At 32.8% G+C, this 26,528-nt stretch overlaps 1 protein-coding gene across 3 annotated transcripts in view; it reads left to right on the plus strand.

Moving 5' to 3' along the window:
* Positions 1 to 26,528, plus strand: part of LOC115885312 (homeobox protein homothorax) — a 394,897-nt gene that overhangs the window by 7,703 nt on the left and 360,666 nt on the right. For 2 of the 3 annotated variants that reach the window (XM_030904184.1, XM_030904187.1), the window contains exon 2: positions 23,377 to 23,447. The exons of the other annotated variant lie outside the window; for it this stretch is intronic. In XM_030904184.1, the coding sequence (XP_030760044.1) occupies positions 23,427 to 23,447 (21 nt within the window). In that variant the 5' untranslated portion in view covers positions 23,377 to 23,426. The remainder of the gene's footprint in view (positions 1 to 23,376; positions 23,448 to 26,528) is intronic. 3 annotated transcript variants of the gene reach the window in all.

A 26,528-nucleotide genomic window follows, 5' to 3' on the forward strand; every position in this document is an offset into this window, starting at 1 on the left:
ACCCGGTTTTTTTTTCGATCATACGGTACACATTATACGTTTAATATACATTTACACAACACAGTTATCTAAAAATAACTGGAACAATTCTTTATATATCTTTATCTTTCCACTAATTACACTCATATTTTTAGCAGAGCTCAATTCTTCTAGTCTAGTTTATATTAACTTTCGATGATCGTTATTGATCTTCGACGTCCTTTATCAAGGATACCGTATCAACAATTATTAATCCATATCTATTACATCCGTAATAAATATTGTCAATAAACAAACGATCAACTTTCCATCCATCATTTTTCTTGTCACTTTTATAAACTAATTACATCATTTTTGGAATTATGTACGTCTGATTAGTGATATGCACACGGATCTTTATTTTTTGCCATCGTAAAATTTTTTTTGGGTAATTCCAGTTGTATTTCAACCAAAAATCTGGTTGAATTCTTAAATTGCAAACAGGTATTTTGTTTCATACAAATAACTTTATAGAGTCGTTGATTGAAAGAGACTTGTTTTAAACTTAAATTCTTTAATACTCTGATGTTTCATTAATACATATATAATAGCTCTAAAAACCTAAAAGGCTCATGACTTTATTGGTTATCTTTCTCCATTTGTTTCTGTCTTTCGCCTTTATTCTCCACCCAACCACTCTTATCCTTCTCAAGTCCTCTTCAACATCCTTTTTCCATCTGATTCCCGGTCTACCCCTCTTTCTCTTTCCACCTATTTCACGTTTCATTATCAAACTAGGAATTCTTGCTTCAGCCATTCTTTCAATGTGTCCCAGCCATGTCAGTTTTTGTGCTCTTGCTACTCCCATTAAACTCGTTACCCGATATAGTTGCTTTAATTCTTCATTTGTTCTTCTGGTCCATATGGTGTCTATCTTCTTTCCTCCAAAAATCTTCCTCAGTATTTTTCTTTCCCAAATTTCTAGAACTTTCCGTTGCATTGAATGTCCACGTTTCACATGCATACAGCACTTCATAAATTTTGTTTTCTTCTCATTAAACACTAAGCCTACATTTTGTGCTTGATCTTCTAGGCTTTTGGTCACCGATATCAGCTCTTTCCGATCTCTTCCTAAGATAACTAAATCATCTGCAAATGCTCTCTCTGCAGAAGGCCCTCTCTTTTGATTTCCGCATCTTTTATAACTTTTTCTAATACTACACTAAACAGTACTGGAGAGAGTGGATCCCCCTGTCTTAGTCCATCTCTGATTATATTTTTTTCCGTTGTTTTCTCGTTTACTTTGACTTCATTTACTGTCTCTTGAGAAAATGAGTTTAATTTTATTTAAATGCAACCAAAATGGGATACTCTGTATGTTACTGCAAAAAGTTCTGCAAAAGGGAACAAGCTACCCATTCACAGCAACCATTTATTTACATTCAGAATTACAAATACCATACTGATATTGGTAGGAAAGTAAATTATTGACAAACCTTTACAATAATGTATTTAAATCCCCAGGCACAAATAATACAAATAGACAACCCTTCCAATACGCAAGATATAGAAGCCAGATGTAAACAGAAGAAATGCTATAGCTTGCCATTTCTTTATTAAATAAACTTACACACGAATATGGTATATGGATCCTATGTATATAATTACATTCTCTTCTACATATGGATACATATGGCATATTATAAAATGCCGGCGTTTTCAACAAAAAAAGGATATTTTACAAAGAACTTATCTGTTTTCAGTCGCTTTGCAAAATGCCTAATGGAGACTAGCTAGATTGCACAAAACATTTTACGCGGGATTGGTATAACTAACCTAAATTTATCCAACAACATTTCTTGAACTTTTCCTTCAGAATTTGGAAATAACGGCACAAAAAGTGATAATTCTGTTAAATAGAGTATGGTTGAGGATGATTTTATTATAAAGATCTAAGTTTATTTTATTCTAAAAGAACGCAAAGTTCCACAAAGAAGCAACCCTGTATACAGAATCGAATTACAGAGTATAGTAGATAATTAAATGAGATATTAATATTAAGGTTTTAATATATTTTGTATTTAAAATTTATGAAATATGATTCAAGTTGTTTTCGTCTCAACATAATAAAATTTTGACATAAATAATTATTGTTTTTGTATAGGAAAATATGGGGTATTTTTATTAAAGCGTAAATTATTCAAAATGCTTACGCTCATAGCTGACTAAACTTAGATCATTTTTAATCTGCCTGGCCTCGATTCTCGATTTGGCATTTTGTAAAATGACTGAAAACAGGTAGTCTGTTTGCAGAAGTTTGCAGAACATATCATCATTGTTTAATTAGCCTAATTGTTATTAGGTTTTTGCAGAGTGACTGAAAGTAGGTAGGCTTTTTGTAAAAATTCTTTTTTTTGTGTAAATAAAGTTTGGCGTTTTATATATTATGCCTAGTCTTTTTGCAAAAAGCCGGATTATTCTATACGCTTGCGACATATACAGGTTGTTAATTTGTTTATTACTCGCGGCAAGAGCTTTATGGTTGAAATATGGCAACCTCGGCCCGCTCGTCGATAGACAACGCGACGCGACGCCGACGGGATGAGTCGGTAGAAAACCCCATAAGTGCATGCGTTCTCAATAGGCAGTGTTGCCATTCTGTTCCTCTATAAGTAACTGTCCAGTTAACAACCTGTATATTTTTATCTATTTATCTATAACTAGTTGAAGCCTGGCGCATCCGCCACGACATCAGGAAACAAAATACTTTTTATTTTTCTTTAATTAAATGAAAAACAAAAAATCCGGCGACGACAGTTTTTAGAAGAGCCAATTGGCTATCTTTTAGTAAAAAAGCAACTTTCTAGAGCAAGTCGTTACTTCAGTAGAAACGACACAGATAAACATTAGCATTTTATAGATGTAGATTATTTGTTGATGTATCAATAATTATAATTCATAACAACACCATAAATATTATTTGTTTACATATTTAGGTTCATTTTACGGGTAATATTGCATAAAATCTGTGCTTGGTTATTGCGAGATAATCTTTTTATGAAAATATGACAAAAATTTCGTACGTATTCCATACGTAACAGAATGGGAATCCTCGGGAATCCTCGGGAATCCTCCACACCAAACCAAACTGTATAATGAGTTATAAACTCAAGCAGGAGGGACATAATACATCTATAAGGTCGTTGTGATGAACTGCTACAATCTAAAACATACACTTTGATCATTCTCTATAAACTGTATAATTACATATATTCCTAGATCATATATACTTACGTGGATAAGTAAATCATTATGGAAACTGTCGCAAACATATCAACGACTTCCATTTATCTTCTTTTTTTATTGCACACGCGGTGCCTCTACTCTATCTATCCTTGTCGAGGACCTATCGCCCGCGCGCCAAATTTGAACATTAATTTTGTAAAATGCTTATATTTGAACAATAAATTGAATGTTAACTGTAACAAAAATTAAATTATATAAAAAATTCATTTAGCCACTCCATACGAATATCGATATTCTTAGGAAATATAACCAGAAAGTATGCACGAGGCCTAATATAAATAAAAGAACAACTGAATACTTTACTTGCCTATGAAAAGATAATTCGAGGACCTTTATATTAGAACTTTCACACACTAAACACTTTCTAGTCATTTTTACGAGTATTTAGAAAGTCCAACGAAAAAAAAAAGAAATATAGTTGCACAAACTTAAAATTAACTTCTCACTGAACACATTTGCATCCTTGGCTATATAAAATCGGTCGATAAAAGAGTAATTAATACAATTTTTAAAATAAAAAACGGAAAAAACAAGCGTCGTTACACAATGAAAATTAGATTATGACATATGATTATGTCATGGCATGTCATGATGTTGGAGACATATTTTTTAATGCTAAACTTATGGCGTTGATTTATATCTAGGCATATAAATGCCTAGATAATATATACCTCATAAGTATATATTATCTAGGCATTTATCCTGTTTTCACCCTTAATTTTCATATTATTATCCCGCAACTAACAGATTTAAACATAACACTAAAAATGTACTAAAAATCAAATTTTCAACCGCCATATTTAAACAGCGTACCGGCATGCCTGCCAATGGCTGATTTATGGGCGGTATAATCACGGCGGGGAAAAATCGTACTAAATTAGATATAATGGGCCCCACGGAAAATCGACCTGGTGGAATGCGCGCGGTACTCCCCCAGGCAGCCCAGGAATTTTTATGCCCCCTGTAATTAAGTGGGCAGGTACTTTGTAGACATGAGGACGCGCCGGCTGGTTCCAACCAGACGAAGCGGTGACTGAAAATTACTTTTCATTTTGGTACGACTCTATTTCGGTGACAGATAATGATAGGATAGTTGAATTAGACTCTGAGTTTTAAGCTGGAACCACCGTTTTACCCATTTTAGAAGATTAGAGGACAGAGTCGTGTATAATATATATTTTTAGTTTTAGAAAGAAATTAGTACATGTATATTATTTCGTATATTTTTCATTTTATTGATTTCACGGAAAGCACTGTTCATTAAAATGTTGTATCCTATGTTATAGGGCTTGTTTCTCTCTACAATTTCCTGTCTCACAATGTACCGTTTGTGTCCGGGAAGGGATCATAGTTTCATAGTTGTCGATTTTCGAAAGAAATCAGTACATGTATATTATTTCGTATATTTTTCATTTTATTGATAATATGAAAAGAACTGTTCATTAAAATGTTGTATCCTATGTTATAGGGCTTCTTTCTCTCTACAATTTCCTGTCTCACAATGTACCGTTTGTGTCCGGGAAAAGTTCATAGTTTCATAGTTGTCGATTTTCGAAAGAAATCAGTACATGTATATTATTTCGTATATTTTTCATTCTATTGATTTAATGGAAAGCACTGTTTATTAAAATGTTGTATCCTATGTTATAGGGCTTTTGTTTTTTTCTACAATTTCCTGTTTCACAATGTACCGTTTGTGTCCGGGAAGGGTTCATAGTTCCATAGTTGTCGATTTTCGAAAGAAATCAGTACATGTATATTAATTTCGTATATATTTCATTTTATTGATTTTATGAAAAGCACTGTTCATTAAAATGTTGTATCCTATGTTATAGGGCTTGTTTCTCTCTACAGTTTCCTGTCTCACAAAGTACAGTTTGTGTCCGGGAAGGGTTCATAGTTTCATAGTTGTCGATTTTCAAAAGAAATCAGTACATGTATATTATTTCGTATATTTTTCATTTTATTGATAATATGGAAAGCAGTGTTCATTAAAATGTTGTATCCTATGTTATAGAGCTTGTTTCTCTCTACAGTTTCCTGTCTCACAATGTACCGTTTGTGTCCGGGAAGGGATCATAGTTTCATAGTTGTCGATTTTCGAAAGAAATCGGTACATGTATATTATTTCGTATATTTTTCATTTTATTGATAACATGAAAAGAACTGTTCATTAAAATGTTGTGTCCTATGTTATAGGGTTTGTTTCTCTCTACAATTTCCTGTCTCACAATGTACCGTTTGTGTCCGGGAAGGGATCATAGTTTCATAGTTGTCGATTTTCGAAAGAAATCAGTACATGTATATTATTTCGTATATTTTTCATTTTATTGATAATATGGAAAGCAGTGTTTCATAATTCATAAAATCAGATATAAATTCATAAAAGCAGATATTGTTAAAGAAATGCATATTTCAATGTATGCCCAAAGAAAAATAAATTAATAAATGCATTTTATCCATTTTTTAAGATTTTCTACCGAAAGTGGCATTGCAAACTACATACACAAAGTTACAATATGATGCCAGAAAAGAGTTAAATACATTTTTGTGATAGCGTTTCGAAATTGGCAGTTTTAGATATTTATTTGAGATTTGAAATGACATTCTTTGAGGCTAAAAGTGCCTAAAAGTAAAAAATGGAAGCTTTTCTTTTTAAAAATGCAATAAGGTTTGTGAATTTGCTAATATTTACGTTTCCGTTCAGGTAAATCATGGTGCGGAGCATCGAATATTTACTCCACAGAGTTGACGGCTTTAAGGTAGTGGATAACTTCAGGAAATACGCTAGAAATACCTTTTCTCTGAAATTATCGACATGTTTTTCTTTGACCCAGGTATCAAAGTTGTTGTAGGTGGTCTTGTATAAGTTCATAGATAAACGAAACAAGTTTAGATTGGAAAGTGCCCATAAGGACAATGTAAACACTATTTGGCGCTATTCTTGCAACGGTCGCGACCCAAAACTTTTGAAAATTTCGGAGCGGTTCGGCTTTTTCCGGAATTATATCGCCAAATATTGTTTATTTAAATTTATTATTATTTTCGTTTAATTTTATAAATAAAATAGAGTGTGTTGCATACAAGAAACTTTATTTTATATAAGGACGCATGTATGAAATACCTATGAAAGATTGGAAACCGACGTTATGCCACGATCCACGATGGTTTTTGCAGTTCACAGTTTACAGCACAGCTTTTTAAGTTTTTAATGCCACTTTTTCACAATTATCGCCGGTTGGAGTAAATAAAACTTGAATTAAACTCACAAGATAGCAATAATTACTTTGAAAATGAACGCTATAAACACTTTTCGGAATTTCTTTAATGAGAGCGGTTTAGATTTTGAAAGATTATTATGATTTTTGAAGATTCTGACTTTGACAAGAGAAAATTATTTTTTGTTTGCCGTTGTTCTTAGCGACCGCTATAGCAGCGCCAGATCGCCTATAACGGTCGCGACCCAAAATAATTTCGCGACCTAAAATTTTTACGGGCTTTCCAATCTAAACTTGTTGCATTTATCTATGTATAAGTTTTTCGACTTCTCGGGCACTAACGTGGATAGCGCAGTTTCAGCAGCTTGTTGAATATCCAAAGACTCGTCTTATTATCACTCATTTTTTCACAAAACTTTGTAGAAAATACGGCGACGTTTGAACCTGACAGAACTTTGTCATTAAACAATACCTTAGAAACCGATTACCAGAATCTTGTTGTTTTGTTTGCTTGGTCTGGACCCGGCATAACAATTTTTTTGAAGAAGATTGTTCTACCTTAAATACAAATGATATTTAACCTAGCACAGATATTAGTCAACCATCTCGGATCTTTTTATACAGTGACGATAGATTTGTTTATATTTTTTCTCGTCGCGAAATAAAAAATTAAAAAAAACGTCGAGGTATGCCATGAAAGACGGTGGAACATCTTCGGCCAACCGGTCGTCCAGAGGTAACATTCCACCGGCACATTCCATGATGATAATCGAAACCAAACCAAAAACGCTTTGAAAGATGACGCGTATTTTTCTCCTCATCCTTCTTACCTTGCCGCGATCCCGACCAGGTAGAAGGAACGACTAGAGATGACCGAGAATATCGACACAATCAAATATCGATACTTTATTTATTTACTTACAAATTACAAACACTTATTCGTAACTACTGATTCTTTTGATTCGGATGATACGGACACTTTTGATTCTTCTAAATAAGTAGTAATGCTATCTCTTACTGTTCTTACTTCTCAAGTTATTTTGAAGTTTCTATAATCTTTATTAGCAATTATTGAAGTTTAAATATGTTATTTTATTATTTAGTATAATATTGCTGAATATATTAGTTAGTAAATGTGCCATCATCATGTATGTTCGATATATTTTTTGGTTGATGTTGTTTGATGTAATTTTTAAGCTACCTATGTGTTTTCTTTTTTTTTTTTCGCTTGTGTTCATGTTTACTTTCTCATTTTTCATTTTCTCCATTTAAAACTCAATTTTTTATCGGTTTTACTTTTGAGAACCAAACCAAACTTCACAATCGTTGAACGAAAATATTTTAGTACGATTCTGGAAACTCTAATTAATACTACCAATTAAGGTTCAGATTTTTTTGGCCATCACCAGAACCTGGCCTCGGTAACAATAATTAAAAAAATATTTTTTTGTGACGTAAGAAAGTCCTTTGATACTTTCTAAGGTCGAAATCAAACTCTTCTAAATGAGTAATGATGCTACTTATTGTTATTGCTTCTTTTCTCTTTTGAAGTTCCTATAATATTTATTATGTTTTGTTTTCATAATTATTTGTTTTTTTAATTCAATATTTTAAGGGTTTTGTCTAAAATTCAGTTAAGTTGGTTTATGTTGATTGATGTAAAATTTAAGTTACCTTTACTTTTTTCTTTACTTGTGTTAATTTTTTCATCACTGATTCCTTAATAATTTGTTACTTAATAATTGGTTTATAGTTTCTGACGTCTTTTTTGCTGCCTTTCTTAAATGAACTAAAATTATGTAATTTAACTATTATTTAAATTGTTTCTAAATGCTTTTGGCTTAAATTGAGATATTTATTTATTTAGCACTAATTCTTTGTTTACATAAATATAATGAAACTGCACCAATAATGTTGTCAAACCTGGAAACAAGTATTATATTGAATAGGGAATGCATTTCCGCACCAAAATCTCAATCCGCAAAATTGCGGGATTGTAAACAATAAACGCTCTTCTTTTCTCTCTCCGATTTTGGGATGCGGTTTGGACCAGGTTTTAGACGCATCTATTGTGATTAAGATGCTATGTGGTTTTCGAAAATATATTTAGCGAATTCTCGTATACAGGGTGTTTTATATAGTGTACAAATTTGGCTAAGAATCTTTTTTATCCAAAATTTACAATTTTTAAAAAATCGAAAATTTAACTATGTACGACTAATCTGTATTGAAATTAGAAGAAACAACTTGGTGTTTTTTTTTAATTTTTTGTTTTAAGGAAAATACGATTTTTTTTCGAAAAATATGCATTTATAGTCATACATTTGGTCCAAAATGGTACAAAAGGCATTGTACATTTTGCATAGGCCCACAATATATTGATATAGCTTGTATCTTAAACTATCTGTACAGAAATTTGGACCGATGTATACAGGGTGTTCAAAAAATATATTTAATATTAAATAAACTTAAATTTTATTACAATTTATCTACTTATTTTATAAATAAAAATATTATTCTGATGTTGAAGTTTTTTTTAACTTGTGTTAGTTATCTGCTTTCAGATACACTCTATATCAGTAATTTTTTGGCATATGCAGAATGTACAAAGCTTTTTGTACCATTTAGGACCATCGTATAAAAACGTCGTATTTTCTTTAAAACAAAAAAAAATAAAAAAACCGATCAAATTGTTTTTTTCTAATTTCAATACAGATTAGTCGTACTTGGTAAATTTCGATTTTTTAAAAATTGTGAATTTGAGGTAAAAAAGATTCTTGTCCAAATTTTCACTCTTATAAAACACCCTGTATACGAGAATTCGCTAAATATATTTTCATATTTTCGAAAACCACATAGTATCTTAATCACAATAGATACATCTAAAACCTGGTCCAAACCGCATCCCAAAATCTTTTTTAGTTCAAGAGATATTCAACTTTAAATTTACCCTAAAATTTTGCTTGTCCCGATAATTATGTCCGGCAGTTTATTTGACGTAATTGTCCACAAGTACTAGTTAAACGCTTTTCTTCACTTAGGCACGCCAGAAAGAAATCTAACAATTAACCTGTTTGTTTTACTTATTTTTAATGGCCAAACCGTAAGGGGAATCCCCTGGTGTCAATACCGCAGATCCCGCACGGTAAACCCCGCAACTTTGATCCCGCGGAATCACAGAGGAATCCCGCATATGCGGGATCCAGCATTTGCGGGATTGCATTCCCTAATATTTAATGTGTCTTTAATTTAAACCGTAAATAAAGAAATGTCCAGTGGATAGATAAACAGAGCAACGGCCATGTCAGGATATCTGAGACAAATAGTGTGGACAAAACCCTTCATGCTAACAAACAGCAAAATTAAAATTTATAAAACCTGCGTCAGACCAATAATGACATATAGCATAGAAATTCGAGAACAAACAAACAAGACCATGTTAAGAGTCGTTGAAATGAAGAACCTAAGAACCCTATTGGGGAAGACTAAGAAGAGACAGAATTAGAAACACAAATATCAGAAAACAATGTGGAATGCAGGACGTAGTGAGATAGGGTAGGCAAAGAAAAAGACAATAGTTCGCACACGTAAAATGCATGGAAGAAAACAGGCTACCAAAGCTCTTGAAGGGAAACCCATGGGTTTCCCTTCAAGGGAAAGACGGGAAGACCAACAGCCGGAAAGACCACCAAAAAGATGGAAAGGCAGTTTGGCAGTCCATCTCCCAAGAACTCATACACAGCCAACCTTAAAATTAACAGATCGAAGGATCTCAAAGAACTAAAAGAAGAAGAAGAAGAAGAATAAAAAAATTGTCTATTTCTCGTCCTCTTTTATACATGTCTAATAATTTACGTAGGGTATATCGATACTTTTCCTTTTGACAGACATCCCTATAAACATCAACCAAATACTAAATGAAAAAAAATGAAGACTAGGACCAAAGAACGGGTATACAACACACATACGCTTCACCAGCGAACCGTCGCAAACTTGCCTATTCATTGGATTTAAGAGATTTATAAGAGCCGGGTTAAAAGCGTATCGATGTGTAATTAGGCCTTGGGCCATAATGGCCTTGATTGCCTATTGATTGGTCGAGAGAGACTGTACAATGAGCCTTTCATAGGCCATTAGTAAGGAACATTATAGCTGAGCGAGCATTTGATAAGGTTTGGAAAGGTTTAGTCCTTCTAGCATCAAAGTTTGGAAGAATATCTATGTTTCGATATTGATTTATACAAATTTCATATAACTCTAGTGTATTTTGTATTTGAATTTTAACCAAAATCTTTCGAAAAAGTCATACAATCCTTCTTTCGTATCCAGCAAGTTTATTTCTTGAAAAGAACGAGTATGTTGTGTCATATTAAGAGTCTATTACCCAATCTTGTCCACACCCAAAATTCCAAACACACGTGCTTTGATTAAGGCTTGATTAAGGTTTGCAAAGCTTCAGAATTTGCCATAAAATAGCAGGCAATTTGATACAAAACCATATAAATTATAATATCACTGTAATCACGAAACTTTAATCTATTTCCGTATTGTAACGGAATTTTAAATTATGTCTTTATTTTCGAGAAAATTTAGTCCAAACATAAGGAATATTTTGTTGACGTTTAATCATCAAAATCTTAAAAATAAAGAAGTTGTTTAAAAATGTGCTACAATACGGATATAGTATAATCTTTATCTTTAATTTCCTAGCCAGTTTTACATAAAACGTTAAATGCCGAACGCTTGTTTTGCTACTTTTTCGGACTATAGTGAAATGGACTCTTAAGAACCTAAATACTATATTCATTCATTCATTTTTCATATTTCTTAGCTTATAAACTGTAACAAAGAACATAAAACATATACAGTCCAATAAAAGACACATCAAAAATTTACTGGGAAGAGCAAAAAGTGGGGAAAAACAAAGTTATAATATAGTATATTTTTCCAAAGTATAAATTGAAAGAAACCCTTACTCAGCTTTTACAACTCTATGTCCGGTCTATCAATTTACAATATTTCACTTTATTAAATCATCTTCCCGGTTCCAGTAACTTTTCCGGGAGACTTTCTAACGATTCCCTGGTCCAATATAAAGTTTTCCCCCTTGGAAGAGTCAGGGATGGGTAAAATATACTTTTTTACTTTTCGTTTCTTCATAATAAATTACTACGTCCTAACAGAATAAGGAGTTTAGTATTGTTTCATTCCTTTGAGTCGTTAAGTTGCACATTTAGAGGACGTTTTGTCTCTCTATTATAGGACTCATTGCAATCACAAGGTACCTGATAGAAGCACTCTTTCTCTTGTTTTGATGTTTCCGGTTTTGGTTTTGTTAAAAGGCTTCTTATGCCGGGTCCAGACCAAGACGACAAAAAGTAAACACGATTTTGAGACAAAAACAAGACAAACTTGCGACAAAAAATGGGGAATTCTAACAAGACAAACTTGAGACAAATTGTCCACAACGCAAGGACAAAAGTACAACAAAAGTTTAGTTGTTGCGAATGGATTTGTCGCAATTTTGTCGTAAAACATGAATGTTCCTGTCTTGTCGTTTTGTCTGCTTGGTCTGGACCCGGCATTAAACTGGTTCAAGACCTAAAAAGAGTTTAATATTATACTGCTTGGATATTCGTTTGAAAAGTAAAAGTAAAGATTTCGGTTAACGTCTCCTTTTTGCTGCCAGGGCTAATCTGGACGGGGCCTACTTTGTTTGCGCGGAATCCGAACCGCGGTCCTCGGCCATATCATGGTCAGTGGCCTACCGACTTAGGAAGTGTCTAAATTAACTCTCACTCACGAGATATCCGAGCGAGTAATGAGCAGTGTGTATCAATAGATTTTACACTTTTCCCTTGGACAACAGCACGATACAGAGTTCCATCCACCAGTATCGCCTTACGTCGCTTCACTTCGGTGTTCTAATGGGAACCAGTGTTTCAACGTAGCTATATATTATGGTCATGAGAGAAATAGCTTCTTTCTCTCTTCTTTTTCTTCATTTCGATATAATTCTGTAGAAAGAATTATCGGAGTAACCATACAGAAGCAAATCCATTTTAAGATGAAAACTACCCCATCTCTTCAATTTTTTTGTAAAATTGTCCCTCTAGTATTTACTACATTTTTTGTCTCTTGTAAAAAACACCACGGCGCGTACTTTTGAGGAAATTTTTTTTTCTCAAGCTGACTTCCAAAAAATGTTTTTAAGTATGGAGTTTTATGTTAGTATCACAAATTATATTTGGTAACAAGCTTCATAAAAAGCTTAAAAGATTAATAAATTTCAAATTAATGAACGTTCGGGTTTTATTTTTGATTGATGTCCTTTAACGGACAAACGAAGCAGTTTTGTATAAAGGTAAGTATGTGCAATTACTTACTTTGATTCAAAAAGATACGTTATTGTTCTATGTCCACGGAATATTGCAACTCCCTGTGTATTTTGTAGGTTTTTTTTTAGAATTTAGAATGAGTGGGAGGGGGGTTAATCACTTCGACCTTACAGATCCATTGTGTCCCCCTTTCTTGAATCATAACTCATCATACAGTCCCAGGGCTTTGACAAAAGCCAGTATCTGGGACGGTTTTATAGAGGGTAGTTCTCCATCTCCAATATCAGTCGTACCAAAATTCATGGCACGAATGGTTGTCGTCTCGGCGCACTCAGTGATGAGGTGTACTGGTGTTTCCCCATCTTCCCCACAGAATCTGCATTCGCCGTTTCTTCTTAGTTTCAATCTACTGAGGTGTTCATTGAGGAGACAGTGTCCTGTTAAAACCCCGTGACAATCCGAAGATTGTTCTTACTCAGACCCAGGAAGATCTGTGATTTTTCTTGATCATAAGTCCTCAGAAACTTCTTCGAGTGTCTTAGATCATTGCAAGATTTCCATTCCAGGTTGCGGATGGAATCTTCCAAGTTCTTGAGTTCCGCCTTGAGTTGGTTACCACTTGGAAAGCAGAACGGTTCTGGTCCAGTTAGTGGAGTGTTCGCTCCTTTCCTAGCTAGATTATTTGCTTTTTCATTGCCTTCTATCCCTTGGTGAGCAGGCACCCAGTGTAGGAGGACTTTGTTTTCTTTGCCTAATTTATTCAGCTTCTCTATGCATTCTTTGCCCAATTTCGAATTGATTGATACTGAGTTGATCGCCTTTAACGCTGCTTGACTACCAGACAAGAATTTTGTAGGTTTGCTTTGGAAAAATAAATTCCTCAACATTTTTTTTTCTCAAAAACTATGCGACGTGGCGTTAGATTAGGTTAGGTTAAAAGACAAAAATGTAGTAAATACTAGAGGGACCATTTTACGAAAAGAAAATTTGTCGTCGATGGAGTTGAAAAATATTTATACTAAAATTAATGTAGGGATGGGGGTATACTCTGTTTTTTTTTTCTCGGGTAACATTTCGACAGACGATGACAAAAAAAGCAGATGGCGTCCATACCAATCCATTTATTTAAACTGAAAAAAGTTTCTAATATTTTTTAAGTTGACTATGGATGGGTTTAAATAAAAATCCGTCACGCGTCGTCCCTTGTTGTTTTTAACCAGTTTTATTGGTTTATTTAAAAAATGACAGATCATATTTCAATATTATTGGTTTAACGGAACGATGAAACGGACGTCGATGCGTATGAACTCGACTCGAACATTTTTGAGAGTTGTCAAATTCTTGCCAAATTATAGGTTATAATTTTATGTCAAATAGAAATGATAAATATTTTGCATTCTGCATTTTGGACTGTGTTATTACGTGTGTTTCGTGTTTTTTAAAATTAAGTGGAGGAAATCTCAAAGGGGAAATTAAGTGTTAACCCAGACCATAGTTTACAGTTAATATTCAGTGCTCAAAGACAGTTTCCTAGATATTATGGCCAGAGAGTTGTATTAGCTACAAATAAAGTTTGTATATTATCTTGTATATGATACCAAAAACTGGAGTATCTGTAAAATAGCAGTATACGATAGGTAAATAATAATAATGTTGAATAATTATATTGATAAATGTAACAATAAATGCAAGAAGTTGCTTAAACACGGCTTTAAAGCAGGAAATCTTTTTTTATCTTTTTTTGGTATGTTGTGTTTTTCAAAATAGACCCTTGCTTGTTTTTTATTAAAACATACTGTAACTTTTTTTAATAAAATAAATCGATTAGATTTTTTCAATTTTATACAGTTTTTTTTCACAATATTTTGAAGTAATTTTCTCAAATTTTAAATATATTAATTTTCTGCTATGCGTTCCAATTGTACCAATTTATTCTTTGTAAAATAAAATAATCTACTTTGAAAATAAAATGACAGACACATCTATCACGGCCAAGGATCTTGTCATTGGATAGACTATAGTTGTCACCCTCCCCGTACTTTTTCTTGACTTTTGTAAAATTTAAATGTTCAAGCACTTAGCAAAACATAGACATCCAAAATCTCATTCAAATCGGAATAACAGTTCTTTAAATATCTGAAAAAAACGTGTTTATTTTTTTAAAGTTGCATGCCCTCTAGCGGATCTAGCGGATAAACGAAGCACTTTCGTATCGGAAATAAATTATGTAATAAACTATGTAATAAATAACGTAGTAAATTTTGTATTAAATTACGTAATAAATTATGTAATAAATTAAAAAATGTTTCGCACCCAACTCTTGATTTTTTTTCCTTCATGAAATACACCCTCATATTATATTTTCGTCCTCTCTCTTTTTTTCTATATATAGAGCGTTAATAAAATATTTTATATACCCATTCGATCGATATCAATTGATTTGATATGCCGGGCTGGATTTTATTGATGTCATAAAAATGTTCGGTTCTTCGCTGCCGTGTCGTCGTCGAAATCTCGTTTTGATCCGTTTATGATCTTAATCTCGCGCTTTAGCTACTAAATGCACGCGTTTTATCTTATCTTACGTAGAAAAAATACACACAAACACACACACTGCGCGTTGTATGGGTACAATAAAAACGTACAGGCTGTCGCAGCCGCGGTTTACTGTAAAACGGAAGTCTTGGGATACAGGTGATCTCACCTTGCAGCAGGGTTGGAAAAAATCATGATTTAAAAAAAAACTTTTTTTTATTGAAATCAGATTTTTTTTATTTTAATAATATACAGGGTTGTTCACCACATACGACACGGAGTATTGTAGCTAAACGATGAGATTTTTACAAATTGTGAGTTTTGGGTTCGATGAAGGACTATTAGAGGTACAATTTAAAAATAAATTTACAAGATACAGAGTGTCCCAAATAAGTAAAAAATATCAAAGTTGTATTTTTTTAAATGGAACACCCTGTATATTATTGCATTTTTAGTTTCTGCGATTAAAATAAAGGTAAATTTGATTAAGGTTTATTATACTTAAACCTTACCGTTTTTGAAATATTTTCAATTTTGTGAAATTGCAGTAAAAATTTTAAAGCTTCATTTCTCCAAGGGTATCAATGTTTTTAATACTAAATATTTAATGAAGTTTATTTATTGATCAGTTATTGTGTTGCAATAATAAAAATAATACTACCTTATACAGAGTGTCTAAAAATTTATTTTAAATAATTATTAGCTTCAAACGGCAATAACTTGTTTAATTTAAATGGAACATCCTGTATATTTTACGAGAATCAGATGCACAATTTAATTGTCTATCAGATTATATTATACCATTTTTACCTATCTCTTTAAGTTTCCGTAGAAAATGCATTTTCTTGTAATTTAGAACTTATTTATCAATATACCCATGGACTATTGACATTTTAGATTATTTTTAAAGATGTACCAAATTTTTAAAGAGTACAGATACTAATATTGTCGATATAATTCGATTATTTCATTAAAAAATAAAAAAAAACTGTCTAAATATTTGTTAAAGAGGATCAATTAATATGATTCCAGTATTCAAACTACATTAACTGACTGTTTGCGTTGATTAATAATAATTGCTCCAAATACTAAAAAATTGAATTTTGTATGGGCATTAGACAGTGTGATAAAAAGTAACACCTTAAAAATGTTATTTCATTTTTAATAAATGCTTATTTATAACAACAGAGACTTTAATTTGATAACTTATTATTATATTGATTTCTGACTCAAATCCACATTTATTTATAATAATTTATTAACGAACACAATTAAGTATGTAATTAATTAGTATATGGGCGGAAATAATGGTGTTATATTTAATTAATGGTATACTCTTTTATAAAGATTTAAATAGTTTTCTTTTTGCATACAAATGGGCTAGTAATATTATCGTTTTGCTAAAAACGATAATATTACTAGTCTGTACATTTTGTACATTTGTTGCTTTAAAAACAATCTAAAATGTCAATATTCCATGGATATATTGATAAATGAGGTCTAAATTATAAGAAAATGCATTTTCTACGAAAACTTGAAGGGATAGGTAAAAAATTGTATAATACAATTTGATAGACAATTTAATTGTGCATCTGATTCTCCTAAAATATACAGGGCATTCCATTTAAATTAAAGAAGTTACTGCCGTTTGAAGCTAATAATTATTTAAAATAAATTTTTAGACACTCTGTATAAGGTAGTATTATTTTTATTATTGCAACACAATAACTGATCAGTAAATAAACTTCAGTAAATATTTAGTATTAAAAACTTTGATACCCTTGGAGAAATGAAGCCTTAAAATTTTTACTGCAATTTCACAAAATTGAAAATATTTCAAAAACGGTAAGGTTTAAGTATAATAAACCTTAATCAAATTTACCTTTATTTTAATCGTAGAAACTAAAAATGTAATAATATACAGGGTGTTCCATTTAAAAAAATACAACTTTGATATTTTTTATTTATTTGGGACACTCTGTATCCTGTAAAAATATTTTTAAATTGTAGCTCTAATAGTCCTTCAACGAACCCCAAACTTACAATTTGTAAAAATCTCATCGTTTAGCTACAATACTCCGTGTCGTATGTGGTGAACAACCCTTTATAATAATAGCTCCCGTATATAGCGTTTTACGCCTTGGGAGTAGCAAGGTACAGCTTGCCATACTAGAGCCGTTCGGTATACAAGGAAGGTAATGTGGCTAGTACTACACTTCAACCGCCTATTATTACCTCAGGATTGTGAATCCCAAGTACTCATTTAAGGCTGAGTCGACCTAGGTACCCAAACTATTTTTATTTTAATAAAAATAGTCGGCTGATGAAATGCCGGCTGTGGGATTCGAACCCACCAACTTGAGATTGGTAGACGAGAGCCTGTACCTCTACGCCACCGGGCACCGTTTATTTTAATTCAAAACAATATTTAAATCGGATTTCCAAATGACCAGGACTTATTTCCAATTAAAGTCTTATCCTAAATAGCTAAATCTTTACAACTCTGCCCGGTACCGATAACATTAACTATTCTACGACGCGTTGTCATTTTTCCACATCGGTCACCAATATATTCCGCAAAAAAGTCGCTTGCTTCCTTCAAAAGTACAGCATCGTCAAAAAAAAATAATTTTTACTCCTCATAAATCAGTACACTATTGTTCGGGAATAGTCTTATGTCGAGAATGAAATTAGTATGTATTATCTAATGTCAAAGTGTAAAGTACTTACTGCAGATCAAAATGTCAGTTGGTAGGAATTTGGAAACATACAACAGTTTCAAAAAAAATATAAAACAACACATTTACTGACAACGATTATAGATTCTCGGGAATGAAGATATAGTAAAGAGAGACCAAAGAGAAGAAAAAGAATGACATACTGTATAAATCGCTAGATAAAGATACAGGACTCTCTTTAGAGCGAGACAGTGTGAACTTCGATTAGTAATTGTAAATAAATATAGACAAATTTTCGCTTATCACTCACTACTACGTGTCTTAGAAACTTCTCAGCAATAAAACATGTCATATCAGCGGATATTTATAACCCACTACTGTATTTTCTTTATTGCCCTTTATTATTTTACGATATATCCATAAACCGGCGTATGATCTCTTAAATCTCTATATCAATTTCTTCTTACTTTGCCAGGCTGTATAAATTCTTGTTTGTTATCGCTCTTACGGCTTAACCAAACAATAATTATTCTCCACGATTTTTCCTATTTTCACCTCCTTTTCATATTGAAGTAGCTTAATAAAAAGCCTAAGAAATAAATGCTTGTTTATGAGAGGTATTCTGAAAATATCTCTCTTTGTTGTTGGGCCCATATTATTACCCATACCAGACTAAGTTGTCCCTGCCAATTTCTTAATATCATGGTCCCATTTCCTGTTTCGTCTTCTTCAAGGACTCTTAATTCCTCGAGGGTACCATGCTGTAATTAAAAAGAAAATTGATAATTTTAATATTCCTTGTTGCCACCTTTAGCCCTTATGCAAGCTTCTATCCGCGCTGGCATGCTTTTTATTAAATTATCCACGTTGTCTTGGGGTATGTTTTCCTATTATGCTAATGCTGCATCAATAAGCTGTGCGAGACTTCCTGGATTGTTTCCACGAGCTCTAACCCTTCTTTTGAGTTAGTCCCACAAGTGTTCGATAGGGTTTAGATCCATGATACAAAGTTACAAAGAATACAAGGTATGATATTGCGCAGGTTGGTCACTACGTCACAGGTGATAAACGGCACTATTGGTCAGCAAGCTCTGCGCGCCAATTTCAAATTGTCAAACAGATTGTGTCATCTGTGAAATTTGATTGTGTCAAAATGTGAAAATGACTTAGACAAGGAAAGAGAGGGGACAGGTAACACGGCAGCTGAATGTGAGGCAAGTTGTCACCACTCGAAATTCTCCAATGGCGTAGCATCAGAAATTAGCTTGTACCTAGACGGTACAAAATATTTATTAAAACGTAAACTAATATATCGTTCATTTTTGAGTAATGCATATACAATTTTGTATTTTATAGTCTCATCTTTATAATATTAGAATATCTAAGTCGATAATGCAAAATTTATTTAACAGTCACAGTGGACTGATTATCAAGACAATTATTTATTTATTAACTTGTGTATAATGTATAATTAAATAAAAAATAATGTAATAACATATGTTTTAAACGTGTATATACATATATACTGTATGATCGAAAAAAAACGGCGTCTTGTATGTTTGGAAATGACAATTTCACAAATGAATATTAAAAATGATATTATTCACTGAATCAAAGATTGAATCCGTAAGCAAGTGTGAAGGGAATTGTCTAGATTTATTATTATACCGTATAATCGAAAAAAAAAACGACGTCCAGTTGGCTTGTAAATTACGATCGATGATATTTCCCATATAATTCTACATATAAAATTACATAAAAACTATACAAAACGACATCGAAAAAAGACGGCGTCAGCGATGGCTATGAGATGATGAAGATCGCTGTCATTTTATATGTAAAATTATATGGGGAATGTCGTCGATCGACATTTACAAGCCAACTGGACGTCGTTTTTTCGACTATATGGTATAATAATGAATCTAGCCATTCCCCTTCACACTTGCGTACGGATTCAGTGAATAATGTAATTTTTAATATTTGTTACCTTCAATCATAAGAATATCCTAATTTTCCACAAAAAAATAAACAATTTTAGAAGCTTTGTGTTATTTTATTTATTTTTAAATTTTTATTAATTATTCACTGAAACTATTATTATACACCTAAATTAGCAAATTTTTTGAAAGAATATTTAAAAAAATATATGTAGTAACAAGTAGCCCACCACAAGTTTGTTCACCCCCAGCAAATCTTGCCAGGTAAATTTAAGTTGTATATAACAACTATACATATAACTTTTTTATCACTAGAATTTTTAATTTTTTTTTATAGTTTACAATTATTTTACATATTTGATAACAATACTTTATACATTTTTTTACATGTAAAATATATAAAAAAAATGTTTATTACAGAAATTGTATTTCTCTGATTATAATTCTCTACGCCACTGGAGAAATCCATGCTGAGTAGCATTATTTATAGTTTCAAACATTAATTATAATACAGGATATTGAAAATACTACTTGGAATTATTAAAAATAGTTTGGTTTGGATGTGGTACAAAACATATTAAAAGCATTTTACATATTTTTACTGCTATAATGAAAAAATGTACATTTTATGACCACATAACAAAAGTTGTGTATCGATTTTTACCTGTGAAATGTAATTCCAGCCACTTTTTGCTCGCTTCGGCCTTTGCAGCCATACGCTGAACATCTCACCATACTAAACAAAACAGTTTATAAATTTAAAACAAAACAGTTGTCACAAAAAAACATAAAAATTCGCTCGGTGTCACCTCGAAATCTTGTCACCAAAGTATGGCCGCCGATCGAATTTTGGCCTCACAAAACGATCACGGGAGAATATACGTGTTAGCCGTCCCCCCTCTTTCCTTGTCTAAGGAAAATTATTTTTCAAATGTCAAGCTCGATGTCAAAACATAACTTTTGGGGTTATGTCCTAATTCTTTCCTATTTTAGGTCTTTTTTTATTAGTGGCAATTGAACAATATGGATATTTTTTTGTATGGCGTATGACGTCACAGGGGGTATGCGCAAACTTAACGAAATTGGAGCCGCTATCGATCATACCTTGTTTTCTTTATACCATGGTTTAGATCCGGTAAATAGGCAGGCCAGTCCAAAACTATGACACCTTCCGTTTCAAGATATTCTCTAGTCACTCTGCTGGTATGTGGAGGTGCACTATGAGCTCTCCAAAGACTAATGATTGGTTCTAGCACCAAATCAATATATCTCCGACCCCTTAAAATTACTTGAAGTGGTAACAATGGAGTTTTTGCTCCTAGTCCTTACTTCCTTCTTTATATCTTGATACAGATTTGGCAGCCTGAAGTCCCGGCCGTCTTCCTGGAGCTCTAAGAACCCGAATTCAATGGTTATCTGATCTTAGGACAATTCTGGTCTCATCCGGAAAAAGAACATTTTGCCAATTCTCAGTTGTCCAGTTTTCATGTTGAAGGCATCAATTTAGCCGGTCAATTTTATTTTGCCGAGATAACTGTGGGGTCCATTTCTCTCTCCTACTGTAAAACTCTCATGCACGAAGCCTTTTCCTTATGGTTTCAACTAAAATATAGTAGAGCACACAAGGCGGTCTTGTTGTTCAGGTGTGACTCTTTGACGACTTTGTATAGGCCTATCCTTGTGCGTTCTTAATTCCAAGTATCATGCATATGTTTTCGATACAACACCCTGGGTAACGCCTACTATTTCTGCTACGTCTCTCTGGAGCATTCCTTGTTCGGTGAAAGCAATAATTCTTCCCCTCTCTACATCTGTTAATACAACATAAGACATTTTTTAATTTTTTGGATTGAATAAGAATTACTTGATAATCGTGATTTTACTTCTGAATATTCTATTCTCCATCTATTTGTAATCCTTTAGCATCAGTCCTATTCACTAAACTTCAATGTCAACTATGTCAATCATTAAATCAAGACTAAACAATCTAAACTATCGCAATTTCGGATCTATCGGGTACTACCGAGACAACCGGTTAGAGTGAAATATTAAAAATTTATCGAAAACCCCGATCGGTACTACCAACAAAAAAACCGTTCTGATCTTAAGTCGGGCTAATTCAGCGGCGTGAAAAAACTCGTATAATCGCGTGTTTTTAATTCAATTAAATTAATTGGTCCGCTTTGACGTACCGGCCGGATAATGAGTACCGTCCGATCGAGTGGTACCGCATATAAATCGTCGCAGACGAGCCGATCCGGTTGGAAATCACCATTTCCAAGCAAAAAACCATTAAATAAATCGCCGACATTAATAAGAGGATAGTACCGAAACCGAACGTGGAGGAGATCACGGTAGTACCATCATGGTACCTCCCAGTTTTGTGAGGAAATAAAATGATTTTGAAATTGTGTCTTTTTAGGCATCTTTTTTTGGAATCTAATTCATTTACATACAGTTTTATAGCATCTTCGTATTTCCTATTATACAGGGTGTCAAAAAAATCGTGTATCTAACTCCGGTATGTGATTCTACAGATAAAAATGAAACAAAAAGTTCCTATGAACATATTAGTTCAGTCATTGGGGATCAAGAAGGGGCCTCTTGATCCCCTCTTGAAGAAAGCATCAACATAACGAAAAAACTTTAATTTCTAACAATTTAAAATGGCCTCATGTTGACTAAAGCTTGTTGCTGAGCGCTAAAAAACCCTCGCTGTTGACGCGCTCTATAAACCAATACCTCTCTCTCTATCTCTCTCTCTCTCTCGGGATTTAAATGGAAGTAGTTTGGATATGACATTTGTCGCCTCAGCCTGACTATTTGTTGGTAATTTACTTATTTCGTTTTGAGCCATTTCTGGCTCCAATTCAATCAGCAATCGACACGAAAGAGAATTAAAAAATATTGACTCAAAACTGACAACTAAAAGACAGCTTTATTTATTTGTCAAATTACCTACATAGAAACCAACGCCAACCCGGTACAATATTTTTTCTACTCGTAATAAATTCCTTGAAATAATAATTTCTGAATAATTTACTATACAGCAGCGTAGCAAATTTTAATTTCTCTGTTAATTTAATTTAATATACAGTTGAAAATAAGAAGCCATATTTTTTAACTAAAATTTTACTGAGATAAAAAAGAGTCTTCATTAAAGTAATGAACAACTAAAATAATATTATCATAAAGTAAATAATATATTTTTTTAGTATTACCTACCAAAATTAGTAGCAGTTGCATTGCAATTAAATTTAATAAACAAAAATTCCGATTTTTAGTGTTGTTTCAGTGTGAAGAAATGTAGTGTTCGACGAAGTGACTTTTAGTGTTGACGTGTCGCCTACCGCCGCACCTCGGCCTGTGTTTGTTTTTTCCATTATTTCCATCATTTTCTTTCTAGGTGTAAAAGTTGTTAAGCGTAAAGAGGGAATTCTTTAGAGAAACATCATCATGGATGTGCTACAAAAAAATGTAAATATGACAATTTTAATACACTATTTATTATATTTTATTTCTTTTCATAGTAGATGTTGGTTATTGTGGGTGGTTCTTTGTGTTATTTTCTTTTAATTTTCAAAAAAATATGTTTTTGTAGATTTAATAAGAATATTGTTTTTAAATTAAGTATTAACCTATAAGTGCATGTTGAACAAGATTTAAAATTTCTAGTAGTAGAGATATTCACTAAAACTATGATAATAAATATAAATTCTATGATTGGGTATGATAACACCGTATGAACGAAAAAAAAACGGTGTCAAAGACGGTTGGAGAATGACAATAGATGATAATTTGGGCGATGTCAATCTCAGAGACGTCATTAACTAAAAATTGACATAAAACTCGCCAAAAAATGGAAAGATGTTTTCTGCTACAGAAATCTGTTTCCAAGTAGCATTTGGACGTTATCTAACGTCGGGTATACGTCGCGTTCAATAAACCCGACGTCGGGTACCAACGTCGGTTCGACCGCCTGACGACCCTTATTTGCACCTAAATGGGGAATACAGATTCGGGTCGCCTCGACGTCAGTATCTGACCTAATAGGGAATGTAATTCTACCAATTACCAACGTCATATTACGTTGAATTCGTCGCTAAGCACTTACGTTACGTTTGGTTTCATATTCGCTACCAAGAATACATAAAAACCTAACCAAACTACCTAATTACAAATGGATTCATAATCACTCCTCGAATAGAACTATAAGTGCCTACCTAATTTCATATTATAATAATTCTGAATCATTAATCCAGACATCAGTTTTGTCAACGGAAGTCACTTTTTGATATATATCTGATTAAAATACTCCGGAAAACAACGAGCGCCTTCAAAAGTAGGTAGATTTATGAAATAAAAATATCTATAAAAAAGTAACTTACAAAATATTTTTTATTTTCTAGCTGGTTTAATCATAAAATTGTACTGTGGTTCCCCCCAAACTCAACCTTCTCAATATTATTCTACTAGAAATCGGAATGTGAATATAAATTTTAAAAACAAAAAATGATTTTAAAATGGCTGACAATCGGATACCTGTTAAGAATGGCGGATTTCTGTGTCCGACTTAATATGAACTACCAATATACCAATTCCGACCGGGTCTCCAACATTAGTCGTCTCACTCGACCGAAGTCATCAAACCGGACGACCGGCAATCGTATTATGACGTATATAATTCCAACGTACGCCACGTAACCTCACTTTGCGTATCAGTGATTTGTGGATGTGTGCAACTATATTTTAGTTATTGTTTTCTCTTTAAAACAATGGGCAGCTACTTTTTTAAGATAGTATATACAAAATTTAAAAGAATTGGAACCAGTACCTCACATGTGGGAGGAGGATGGGGTCTGCTGGTTTCCTAAGCTAAAAAATGAAATTAAGTTGCACCAGTGTAATGCAGTATCTCTTCCGGATAAAAAGCATTCGTGGGTGGAGGGAAGACATCACTACTACTATTATTATTTTGCAAAAGCCTCGACCTCTTTCTGTAAAATGTAGATGAATGTCTAAATGTCTTTTTAGTGTTTTTTTAGGCATAATAAAAAAAATTAAGTTTGTTTACAAAAACTTTTTATTAGGTTATGTTCATGATGTTTATTAGGCCGCAAATGCTACTTAATGGGTTGTATTTACGGACGTAAATAGAGATACGTAAATTAGGTTAAATATATGAACATAAAATACAACAAAATATAATTGGACGTTACTTTAGGGATTATCAGTGAGACGTATCCTATTCGGACAACGGGTAGACGTCGGGCTAGTTCAAGTATAGGTACGTCGTGCAAGCCAACGTTGGAACGACGTTGGGAAATTAATAAAAATGGTACGTTGTTATTTTGTACGTCGACAGATCGTTGGATTTACCGACTCGGATCCAACGACGTCGCTTTTAATAGGAAAGCGACGTCACCGGTCGTATCACCAGCACCCGACCTAAATTTGCACAAAGTCTGACGTCGCTTCAGGTCAGATTTAGTTCGAAGTCAGATAGATGCTACTTGGGGTTATAAAATATTTTTCAGAAATTTGGGAATTATTTTTACTCAATATAAAAATAATAACGTATATAGCTTGACCTCGCTCAAAATTCTTATCGATTGTCATTCCTCAATCGTCTTTGACGCCGTTTTTTTTCGATCGTATGGTAAATTTTATGATTATGTATGCAGAAAATTTAAATACAAAACTATATAATCTTACTAAGTGTGGTTCAATGATATAGGGTGTGCAAAACCTTAAAAAAAAGTGCAAGATACTTTTAATGTTCAAACTCTCTGGTATTATGGTTTTTGTTACGGACTCAGTACGAGAATACAAATGAACAAACGTGATTAACCAATTAAATCAAATCAAAGTAATTGTTTATTTAAAATACGGAGCCAGAGGATTTATTTCCATCATTTTTTTTCCGCAAAATTGGTAATAAAGTGCAATTATCTAATTATCAGCGCTAGGTTTTTATGAGCCTTCACTATTTTATCGCTTTTAATAATACAACGCGAGGAATTATGGCCAGTCGACGTGCAGACTTCATTCTTTCTAACTCCTATCCTGCATGAAACGACCATTATCCCACCAGCTATTATCGATAAATAGGCTGCATATGTATTTAAGTCGATTCGTTCGATTAAATATTAAAATTTTTTTATACCTTTGTTTTTTTTTATTTTTTTATTTTTGTTATTTTTTTTATTTTTTTTTCTCTTTGTTCTTTCTTTTTTTATATTTTTTCTATTAATGATCTTCTCTACTTAACGGTGTAATTTTCAGCGTTCTAATTTTAGAACTTCCACAAGACACGGGCTCATTAAGATCCGCGACGGATAAATATATTTTTGCGACGTTTTTCTCCAATTGAGACCAAGTTCGTTGACTGGGAATGTACCGCAATTAAAACTGTCTAGATTACTGTTTCTTTTGACAAATTATCTTTTAATAATTCGCGACTTGACCGATGGCGATTTAATTGAATCATTTGACCATAAATTACTTTAGAGACGTTAAGAGTATGGTCTGGTGAGATGAGTCGAATAACCCTTTGGT

This window comes from Sitophilus oryzae, unplaced genomic scaffold, assembly GCF_002938485.1.
Source record: "Sitophilus oryzae breed Bouriz unplaced genomic scaffold, Soryzae_2.0 scaffold_381_pilon_pilon, whole genome shotgun sequence".
Taxonomy (NCBI): Eukaryota; Metazoa; Arthropoda; class Insecta; order Coleoptera; family Curculionidae; genus Sitophilus; species Sitophilus oryzae.